The 12,208-nt window shown below is 42.7% G+C and overlaps 1 protein-coding gene across 1 annotated transcript in view; it reads right to left on the reverse strand.

Moving 5' to 3' along the window:
- Window positions 1-12,208, reverse strand: part of LOC122808854 (protein S100-A10-like) — a 59,225-nt gene that overhangs the window by 28,725 nt on the left and 18,292 nt on the right. Inside the window, exon 2 of the mRNA XM_044079952.1 lies at window positions 2,745-2,897. Coding sequence (XP_043935887.1) covers window positions 2,745-2,876 — 132 coding nt within the window. The 5' untranslated portion in view covers window positions 2,877-2,897. The remainder of the gene's footprint in view (window positions 1-2,744; window positions 2,898-12,208) is intronic.

The raw sequence follows: 12,208 nt of genomic DNA on the forward strand, positions 1-12,208 counted from the left end.
AAGTTCTTAAAGGTTCCAGGGTTTGCAGGAGTGCAGCCTTTATATCCGTTTCAAGGGTTACCGCTTTGTGAGCCGATCTGACCAGTGAGGACATTATACAAGGAATGGTGCAATGTTCCTTCATATTTGCGAGTACCAGATGGAGGACATTTGCACCCCCTGCTAAGTGTGCAGAACAGCTATTCCAGGGTGTTTGCTTTGACAAAAAAACAGGAGTCTTTGAGCCTGCATATTAGTGGTTGTGTATGTATCCCAGTTTATGATGGGAATAGTTGAAATCCTCCAAGAATATGGTGTTGGATTGAATTATGAGTGACTCCATACCACATAACTTGAACATACTGGTTATCCTAGGTCACGGACAGAGACCTATTGCTAGCAAGGATATGGTATTGGACTTTACCTAAGGTTAGTTGGCAAGTGTGTATTCACTTAAGTGTGCTTTTTTCTTAAAATGTGTAGGTGGATCCAGTTTCTTTTTGGGGAGCCACTAGGAAGGACTTTGAGCTTTAATATTAAAAATCAGGTTTTTGTCTCATTCTGCCTTGGTACTGTCTGCAATTTACACAGGTCTCCAAAACACACCACCACAACATTTAATGTTTGTAAGTAGAAAAGGCAACACAAAATTGCTTCAGATATAATCCTTTTACGGATTTCTTGTAGACAGCCTCAGAGGGACAGATCTACTAGCCCCCTCCTCACATGGCCACTCATTTAATTTAATATCTGGGTGAAGAGCTACTTATTAATTTTATATAAAATTCTTCACTCAAACATCTATAAATTAGAGAGAGTGCCCTTGCATAAATCTTTCTAATGTAATAAGTAGCATGCAACATTTACAAAAACAATGCCACTGTTTACTTAATAGCAATATCAAGATTGACTTCAAAAGAGACTAACCAGAGGTCATCAACTTGGATGTAAAACAGTACTGCAATGTTAAGCCTACATTAGAAGAATAGTAGCGTTTAGAATGGTATACAAACCTTCATATGACCTTGCAGTGTTTAAAACCAATACAATGACTAGATTTCCACAGTGTGACTATTTGGGTTTGCTTTGATTCTGGTCACTTAGAAAGTGGGAGAAGTTAATTCAGTACTTTTATGCTGACTAATGGCACTTAGGGAGGAATGAGGGTGAATGGAGGAAACAAAATATTCTTATTTCTGTCTTCTTTTCCAGCCAACTAAGATTCATTTATTTAGAAACTATTACAGACAACTATCAAACATCTTAAGCCAACTCTGTTGCATACAGTGAAAGCCCCAATTATGCCACAGAAGACCCAAGCTTGAATAGTGGGTTTCGCGCCTGCAGGAGCTGGTAGAGGAAGATGGGAGAAGCAGCGGCAGGATCATTCATCCTGGGGTCAGGGGAGCAGCTCTGGCTCACCATAAAGTGGCATCTAGAAGGAGCACTGGGACACTACCTGAGGGAGGCTAGGCTTGCAAAGCCCATGCTGTCCCAGTACATCATGCAATGACAAGCTTCCCCTTGTAGGACAGCAGTAAGAGAGCTCAAGAATGGCAATGAGGAGGTGCTCCTTGGGAAAAGAGTAGGCACCCCCAAGACCAGCAAGTTGGCCCACTCCCCACTACCTGACTCTTGCTGGGAAATGGAGAGCCAATCTAGATTCTATACAGGACCAAACTGGCCATAGGGCTCTCACCTATCCTGACAGTGCTTGGCTCCCCTACCTTCAGAAAACTGGACCAATTTGAGTATCCATTTGGCAAAGAAAAAAATTTCATCCCCATATTCACCTTATCCACTTTTGGTCATTGCTATGTAAGGACTGAATGATATCTTAAAAGTACTTCACAGCTAAAATTAAAGGTGTCACATGTCCAAGGCTGAGGCTGTTAGGGGTCATGATGAGAAGTTGCTGACTGGGTGTAAGTGAAGTACCAGCATCTAATTAAGAAGACCTCATGGGTAATAGTGTGGCTTCCTAAATGAAAGCTGCTACTGCATTCCTGCTGGGAGACTGAGAGTGTTACCAGCTTACAGATAACCTTTTTTTCCACAACCTTTTCAATTTGGGAAGAGTAAGGCCTTTTTGGAGATCATCAACTTGGCTTGCGAAGAACTTGGGTTAAGGGAGGGATGGGGATTGTCAGTACTGGCCAGGACACCAGATGACCCATCTATAGCTCTGTACGCTACCCTTTTCCTTTACTATCCAGATGGGGAATAGCATCACTAACCTACTTCTCCTGTCCTGCCATTGTCATATTCAACAGCATGCCAGGCCACATATTCAAACCGATACGCTTATGCCAGTTCCTTTATTTCACTATATCACTACACATAGCCCAAGACATCCGATTTAGCTCTAATGAGGTGTATACCATTTCTGTGATGCTACCTCAAGCCAGTCCCCGCCTCAACTGTCTCAAAGTTCATCCATCCACCTTTGGCTTCCATATTAAACAGCCACAACCTAAAGTGAGCGGGCAAATACTCATGATTTCTCATCACTTTCCCCTGACTTATTACATTTTTATAGACATTCATTTCTGTATATGCTTAGCTATTCAGACAAAACTGAATTACTCTATAGTTATCAATTATAATCCATCCACTCAGTTTTACTCCTGCCATTACCATAACTGTACAAAATTTGAATGAAGTTGCATCTTGAAACCTAATTATGCATTCATTACCAAATCAGGCTTATTCATACACAAGCTGTAATTACCTTCAGTTATCCTATTACTACTTGTACCATTTACCTTTGCAAGGTCAGCAAAATGTACTGTTATCGCACGTTTGCATTCTTCTCTGGTCATGAAACCTTTCTCACCAGCATATGTATGGAAACCAATCAAGAGTTTCTGCATGGCTTCTTCCATATCAGTCGGCATTTTCGTCTTTTTTTCAGCTAACTTAAAGACAGAGAGAGACATATTACTATATTTCATACATCAGCCATTTTAATACAACAGAATACTACACACCACACAGCAGTGATATACCACAGAAAACTTATCACCAAGCTTAGGAAATAAGATATGCTGCCTATGCATATAGGCCTGGCAACACTGTATACCTCATTTAAAAAATATGGTCCATCTTAATATTTAATAGATGGCTGTAAATATTTCATAAGCTACTACAAATTCACTGCAGAAGTCACCAACCATAGGTAGTGAACTCTTATTATTAGGTGCCTAACTATACTACTGTACATTAATTTACACTTGGTGTTTGGACTTTGTTTTAAAGCTTAAAATTTACAAATTTTTGATAAGGTCTGATGCTGCCAGTCATTCCTAGTACGCAACCTGTACATCGTAAGGAAATGGACTCACAGGAGGAATGTACAGTACACCATTATCGCTGGTAACCTCATAAGCCCACAATCTTCATGTAATTGTTAAATGGGTATTAAGAGAATGTACTCAAATGGCAACTAATAAATTGTCTCGAGCATAATTACTGGAACATACACCCCTATGGATGTGGGAAAACGGTGTCTTTTACGGATGTTAACTACCCAAATTGACAGAGTAAATGCAGCATCAAATAAACATACAATATGAACTTACTACATTAAAATCAAAACAGTTTGGAGCACAGTATAAAATGCAGATAGGTGGGTAATTATAAAACAAAACTTGAGGGAAGGGAAGTGAAATGGGTACCCCCCTCCCCCAACTGCAAACTGCCCATGTAAGTCTACATCAATAACTGTGTGTTCATGAACACATACTGGTGAATGAAAGATATACAGGCCATTTATTTACTTGTCTTTGCTAACCGGGTTAGTCCACTGGGCTGGTGGCCTATTTTTAGTGGAGACCCACACCAAAAAACATTATTAAACAGTAAACAATAACAGTAATAACTGTAGTAACAAAGTTTACATGACTAGCAAGGTGAATTAAATAACTACCTGCATTCATGCCATAAATGAATATGGGTACATAGCAAGCATACATTCATGGGCGGCCACGGTGTTGCAGCGGTTAGCATTGCCACCTCACAGCAAGACGTTCTCCGGTTCGATCCTCGGCTGGGGTGCCTTCTGTGTGGAGTCTGCATTTCCTCCCTGTGGTCGCGAGGGTTTCCTCCGGGTGCTCCAGTTTCCTCCCACACCCCAAAGACATGCTGTAGGTGGATTGGACACTAAATTGGCTGTGTGTGTCTGTGTGTCTGTGTGTGTCTCCTGTGGAAGGTTGGGTACCAGGCTGGCAACTCGGCACCGTAAAACTCCACTGCCAATCACAAGCAGACAGGTGAATAGTGACCCCTAACCGGGAAAAAGCTGAAAGAAGAATTAGAAGCAAGCATACATGCATATGTTAGTGGAAAAATTAACAGAGCAAAAAATTCAGCAATGGCAGTGGCAAAAAGTACAAGATGAGTAGAATGGAGGACTAAAAGCTTTTAAACATATTTAATGACTAAATCAAGGGGATGGGAGGACAGATAGGACTGAAGTAAGGTCAGGGAAGTCCAGAGTGTGAGAGAAAGCATGTTGGAGAAGTGTGTGTGTGGACTGCCTATTGCTTTTTTAGGCCTATAGGTGTCAAGTAGTAGTTGGTCAGTGCTACAGAGGGATCGTGAGGGTGTGTAAAGTATAGGAGGGAGGACAGTGAACAATTGGCAGGTTTATACAGAAGAGAATGTCTCATCTGTAGCTGAGAAAGTTGGAGTATTTGAGGGAATTCAAGTCACTGTAGTTGGTTAAGGGCAAGGCACTGATGGGATTGGCAAGGGAGGTTACAGCCAAAATCAAACTATTTGGTTGCTGGTTTGTCAAGTTTGGTTAAGAGAGATTAGCTTGGAGGTGGGTAAATATAAGGGAAACAGAGAAGGCAGGGGATGGGGTAGGCTTGTGCTAGTGAAGTTCTTGAGTACTGGACAAGAATTTTTGTTTCTATACAGTAAACAGTTTTTGATGAATTGTTGGATATGATGGTCAAATTTCAGATGATCATCAATTATTACTCCTAGAAGTTTGGTATGGGAGTCAGCATGAATAATAGTGTTGTCTAGGGAGGAGGAAGTTTTTTGAGGTTGGACAGACTTTGGAAGAAAAAGTAGAGGCTTAGTTTTCTTTGGATTAAGGATGAGTTGGTTGTTGATTAACCAGTGTTCAATGGTGTTAAAAGAGGTCTGGGTGAAGAAGTGAAGTGAAGGTCAGTAGGGTTGTCAGACAGGGTAATAAGTAGAATCTTCGGCATACTGGATTAGAAAAGAAGTACAGCCAGTGGAGCGTAGTTTAGAGAAGAGGGCATAGAATGGATCCTTGTGGTACACTTGTTTGGATAGGTAAGAAAGGTAAGCAGGAGGTCTGCCATCTCACAGATTTTTGTCCGTGGTTAAGATAACTAGAAAACCAGAAAACAGTTGATGCAGATAGGCTGAGTTGTTAGTTTAGTTTTGCAAGAAGCTTAGAGTGGGAGACGGTATGGAATGCCTTGAAGAGGTCAAGGAATAGGCATGACACCAGTTTGTTGTTATCTCTTGCTTCTACTATAGTTTGGGTGAAGGACTGTGGATGTGTTGTGGTAGGGTTCTAAATCTGTGTTGGGGGGGGGGGTTGATTTGCCTGGTGCAGATATTTAAGAAGTTGTCTGAAGAGGGACAGAGGATGGCTATAGGTCGGATGAGTTGACTCCTTGTGAAGTGGGTCTGTATAGAAGGATTTCCAAATTTCAGGCACTGAAGAGTCTAATAGAACAGTTGACAAGGACAGAGACTGGATATGCTATATTATTGGCTGCAAGTTTGAGAAAGTGGGGGGGGGTGTCGAAGGAAGGAGAGCAAGGTTCAAGTTTTAGCAGGAGATTTTATATATGCAGTGGAAACAGGTTTCAGGGAGAAGGAAGAGTGGAGGCAGGTAGTTGGGAGGGGTGGGGGTAGTGTATGGTTGTCATTGGGGGGGGGGTTAATTTTGCAGATGGTGCCTATGAAGCAATTGTTTAGTAGGGTGGTGGTTAACTGGTGATTTATTAGGGAAGGGGTTGAGGATAGGTGGTGTCCCTGGGTGGAGAATATTATTCATGGTGCTCCAAAATTTTGGGGGGGGGATTGAGGTGTGAACAGCTTGAGCTTCTTGATAGAGTGTTTTCTTGTCTTGGAGAAATTTGTTTTGTAAGGTTTCTTAGTTGTTTGAATTTGAGGAGGAGAGAAGGTGATTTTGACTTTGTCCATTGTTTCTAGGTAGAGTCTCCAAGTTTCATGGTGGAGAGGGTTATCTTTAGAGAACCAGAGTGCAGGATTGGATTTGATCCTTATTTCTGACAGGAGCTAGGGTGTTTAGTAAGTTTGGGAAACTTTTGTTTAACTTTCCTCTAAATTATGGTGCTCTTGAGTTTTTAACAGGCAAGACCAATTGATGAGACAGCTGATTGTTGAAGTAGGTCATGCTGCGGCAGTCTCTATAAAAGGTGTTTTTTTTCAGGTGTGGGAAGGTATCCTTAGTATTGAGATGGGGAGGTGGTCACTTAAGGAGTCTGGAAAAATGCTGGGATTATTGTACTGATTAGGATTAGTAGTTTTTATTGATATGGGTGGGAGTAGCAATGAGTTGACAGAAACCGAAAAGTTTTACACTGATGTGGGGGGAAAGTTTATTCCAATCAATACTGACATCCCCTAGTAAGATTGTGCCATAGGATGGATGTTGGGTGATGCAGCATAGACTAGATTCTAGAACTGAATAGTTACCAGGGGTTATATAGATAGATGTTATTGCAAATTTCTTGTGTGGGTTAAGGGGACAGTTGAGAAAGAAGAGTTCTGCAGGGGAGAAATCAGGGAATGGTAGAGGGAGGAGCTGGTTAAGCTGTCTGGAGTACATAACACCACCTCACCCTTTTTTAGGGTCTGTCTTGAGGAGATGTTGCAGCTGGGGGGAAGGGGGAGTAGAATGTCAACCCAGGCATGAAATTCTGCGATTTCATTTGAGAGACTTTGTAGGTTTATGGAGTAGATAGATAGATGCTTAGTTGGAGAGATGAGGTGTTGGTGGTAGAGATAGAGGAAGAAGGTGATGTCCCCATTTGGTAGGAGTGATTGTGGAAGTGAATTAGGTTTGCTGAAGTAGAAGTAGTTGGTAGTGGGTTTAACTTAGGGAGCAAGATGATTAGTTTGTGATAATGAATGCAGGAGGTATTATAGAGAAAGGAATACATAGGGAAATGCAAGGTTTTATAATAGGAGGATATGTTTTCGGTAAGGGTGGGTGACAGTGGAGGGCATATAGTAGGTTGGAGTGAGAGAGAAAGGGAGTAAACAGGAAGTACACTAGCATGCTGTTAATATATGTGGGTGCAGTCTTGTGATGTGGAGATAATGAATGCAAGGTGGACTTTTGCAAGAGTTATAAGGAACTGCAGTGGGTAGAGGAGGGAAGAGGATATAGAATGTTATGGTTAAAGTTCAGGGGTAAGTAATAGGAGAGATGGCGAGGGATGCCAGGAAGTAGGAGGAGTTTGAGGTAGGGGATGGATAGCAAGGTGTGGGAGGTAAGTAGGGTAGGGGAGATATCTAGTTCGATAATTGTAGAGAGAGGAGGGGGTTAGACTAGAAATTTAGAGTTAGAAGGGGTGTGTGTGGGAAAGGGTGTAGGGTAGGGGAGCAGAGTGAAGCCCAAGCATAATGAAGGTGAACAGAGTGGGATGAACCACAACCAGTATCAGGTCGAGTGTAGAGGGAGAATGAAATCAAACCATACAATGAACTAGAGAAATAAGGTGAACAGAGTGGGATGAACCACAACCAGTATCAGGTCGAGTGTAGAGGGAGAATGAAATCAAAACATACAGTGAACTAGAGAAATAAGGGTAAGTTTAGTGTGAAGTATGTTGGAGAAAATATTATTGTATTATGAAAGTAAGCCATACAGTTAATTTGGTTTATGTTATATAGCTTGGTTTATAGCAGTAACGCTAATAGGGGGAGGGGGCCAAAGCACATGTGCTTCCTGCATGGTGTGCAAGCCGATAAACCCTTGCAGACTTCAAGCTGAAGTTTTATAGAGACCTGCAGTTAGGTAGGGATTACTGGCCTCAAACAAATTCTCTACACTGACCGCCTCAAAAAACTCCAGCTTTATTCCGTAGCATATCGCTTACTCCGAGGTGATCTCTGCCCAACATATAAAGCCATGTCAAACCCAGAGCTGTTGGACATGCTACACCTAAAGAAATACCAATCCCTCCGAGCTACATGCTCTAGGGACCTAAACCTTAGCACCACAATAAACAGGACATGCTGGAGGGATAGATTCCTGTCCCGGAGACTTTCCATACTGTGGAACAGGCTACCCATCTATGTCAAGCAAAGTTCTACATTAGCACTCAAAGAAAATCTTGATGAGTGGATGGGAAATAGGAAATACACCCCGGGGATCACTTCTGTGTCTCTGCTAGACAGTGGCACAGGAAAATAACTTTCTTGGGTGGCGTAAGCCAGGGAACCTTATTGGCTAGGCTTACGTAGGCCCTTGGGCCGATAGCCTAGTACCTACCTATTGAACAATGTTTTAGCAGTAGAACCAACACAGGACAGAATCTTACAGTTATGGGGTCATTCATCATAGTCCTGTTCTCGTTAGGGGTTGCCACAGAGGATCATCAGTTTCCATTTCTTCCTGTCCTCTTTCACACCAACCACCTGCATATCCTCTCTCACCACATCCATATACCTTATCTTAGGCCTTCCTCTTTTCCTCTTACCTGGTAGCTCCATCCTTAGCATCCTTTTCCCAATATACCCAGCATCCCACCTCAGCACATGTCCAAACCAACACAATCAGCCTCTCTTGCTTTGTCTCCACTGTCCAACCTGAGCTGACCCTCCAATATACTGATTCCTAATCCTGTCCATCCTAGTCACACCTAGTGAAAATCTTAACATCTTTAACTCTGCCACATCCAGACCCCTGCCTTTTTGTCAATGCCACCGTCTCCAACCCATATACACATAGCTGGTCTCACTACCATCTTGTAGACCTTCCCTTTCCCTCTTACTGGTACCAGTATGTCACAAATCACTCCTGACACTCCTCCACCCATTCCACCCTGCCTGCATTCTCCACCCATTCCACCCTGCCTGTGCTCTCCTTCACCTCTCTTCCACACTCGCCATTACTCTGAACTGTTGAACCCAAGTACTTAAACTCATCCACCTTTACCAACTCTACTCCCTGCATCCTCACCATTCCTCTGCCATCCCTGCATCCTCACCATTCCTCTACCATCCCTCTCATTTACACACATATTCTGTTTTAGCCCTGCTGACCTTCATTCCTCTCCTCTCTAAAGCATATATCCACCTCTCCAGGGTATCCTCAACCTAGTCTCTACTATCACTACAGATCACAATGTCATCTGCAAACACTGTAGTCCACGGGGCCTCCTGTCTGATCTCATCTGTCAACCTGTCCATCACCACTGCAAATAAGAAAGGGCTCAGAGCTAATCCTTGATGTAATCCCACCTCCACCTTAAACGTATCTGTCACTCTCACTGCAGTCCTCACCAATGTCACACTACCCTCGTACATATCCTGTACCACTCTTGCATACTTCTCTGCCACTCCCGACTTCTTCATACAATACCACAACTCCTCTAGGCACCCTCCTCTCTAGACACCCTGTCATATGCTTTCTCTAAGTCCACAAAGACACAATACAACAACTTCTGACCTTGTATTTCTCCAACACTCTCAGACCAAACATTGCATCTGTAGTGCCACAAAACTAAAAAAGCTGAAAGTACCAGTACTATCAAATGACACAGACGATAATCTTTTTAGCGCTTTCAATCACTTTTAATTTTTCGTGACCTTCCTCAGAAACAACTTTTCTAATGTATCACTTCCTTATATACTCATACACAGGAAATTACATCATCATTTGTACATTGATTTCACATTTAAAATACATATAAATTCTATTAAATAATATATATATAATAAATAGTGATTATATAAAACGTATTGTGATTACCTATATGTTAAACATTTTAAATTAATTGTGTCATTTAATCCTGGGGGCTTGTCAGCTCCCAGGTATAATTGCCAATATGCCTCTTTACACTCTAGTATATTGTTTAAATCCCCACTAAAACTAACATTATCCACTTTATCTAACACAAAATACTTTTCCAGCAACACTCTCAGAACAAACATCGCATCTGTAGTGCTCTTTCATGGCATGAAACCAAACTGCTGATCACTAATAATCACCTCCCTTCTTAACCTAGCCTCCACTACTCTTTCCCATAATTTCAAGCTGCGACTGATCAATTTTATCCCTCTGTAGTTACTGCAGCTCTGCACATCAACCTTATTCTTAAAAAGATAGGTACCAAAACACTTTCCACTCCTCAGGCATCCTCCGACTTTCCAAAAAGTTCATTAATCTGGTTAAAAATTCCACTGCCATTTCTTCTAAACACCACCATGCTTCCACTGGTATGTCATCTGGGCCAACAACTTTCCACTCTTCATCCTCTTCACAGTTGTCCTTACTTCCTCCTTGCTAATCTGTTTGACTTCATGATTCACTATCCCCACATCATCCAACCTTCTCTCATTCTCTTCATTCATCAGCCCCTCAAAGCCATCTACTCAACACACACTCCTCGCTTGTGAGAACGTTTCCCTCACTATCCTTTAATCACCCTTACCTGCTGCACATCTTTCCCAGCTCTGTCCCTGTCTAGCCAATTGGTACAGGTCCTTTTCTCCCTCTTTAGTGTCCAATCTCTCATGCAACTCTCCATATGCCTTATCCTTCGCCACCTCTCTTTGCCATGCGCCTCATCTCCTTATACTCATGTCTACTTTCTTCATATCTTTGACAATCCCAGTTCTTCGCCAGCCTCTTCCTCTGTATACTCTCCTGTACTTCTTCATTCCACCACCAGGTATCCTTGTCCTCCTTCCTCTGTCCAGAGGACACACCAAGCACCTTTCTAGCAGTCTCCCTTACTAGCTCTGCTGTAGTTACCCAGCTATTCGGTAACTCTTCACTGCCTCCCAGTGCCTGTTAACTCTTCCCTGAACTTCACCTCACAATCACCCTTTAACTTCCACCATTTAATCCTTGGCACTGCTATCACACTCCTTCTCCTCCTCTTCTTGATCACCAACGTCATCCTACAGACCAGCATTCTATGCTGCTTAATTACACTTTCCCCTGTCACCACTTTACATCCTTCAGACTGGCCCTCCTACATAGGATATAATCCACCTGTGTGCATCTTCCTCCAGTCTTGTATGTCACCCTATGCTCCTCCCTCTCTCTTCTTAAAATACGTATTCACTACAGCCATGTCCATCCTTTTCACAAAATCTACAATCTGACCCTTCTGCATTCCTCTCCTTAACACCATACCTACCCCCATCACTTCTTCATCCCCTCTGTTCACTTCAACATGCCCATTGAAGTCCACTCCCTTTGAAGTCCGCTCCAATCACTAGTCTCTCACCCTTGGGTACACTCACCACCACTTCATCCAACTCGCCCCAAAATTTTTCTCTCTTTCTCATCCATCGCACACCCAACTTGTGGAGCATATGCACCAATAACATTCGTCATTACACCATCAATTTCAAGCTTCAAAAACATCACTATCAGACACTCTTCACCTCCAAAACACTCTTGGCATACTGTTCCTTTAGGATAACCCCTACCCCATTTCTCCTGCCATCCACACCATGATAGAAAAATTTGAACCCACCTCCTATACACCTGGCCTTACTTCCCTTCCATCTGGTCTCTTGCACACACAATACATCAACCTTCCTTCTCTCCATCATATCAGCTAGCTCTCTCCCTATACCAGTCATACGTCCAACATTCAAAGTTCCTACCCTCACTACTACACTCCTAACCTTCCTCCTCTATTCCTGCCTTCGGGCATGCCTTCCCCATCATCTTCTCCTTCGGTCAACAGTAGCCCAATTTCTGCCAGCACCCTGTTGGCTAACAGTACTGGTGGCGGTCATTGTTAACCCAGGCCTCGACCGATAGGGTACGGAAATATGAAATGTCCGCAAAAGTCATTTGGAAGAAGTTTTACGCCGGATGCCCTTCCCGATGCAACCCTCCCCATTTATCCAGGCTTGGGACCGGCACAAAGAAATGCACAGGCTTGTGTATCCCCATTGGCTGGTTTATTCAACACAACTCAGTCACGTGAACATAGAGAAACTATGTACATTTATCCTTCCA

This window comes from Protopterus annectens, chromosome 8.part0 (assembly GCF_019279795.1).
Source record: "Protopterus annectens isolate FY-2018-M chromosome 8.part0, PAN1.0, whole genome shotgun sequence".
In the NCBI taxonomy this organism is placed as follows: domain Eukaryota; kingdom Metazoa; phylum Chordata; order Ceratodontiformes; family Protopteridae; genus Protopterus; species Protopterus annectens.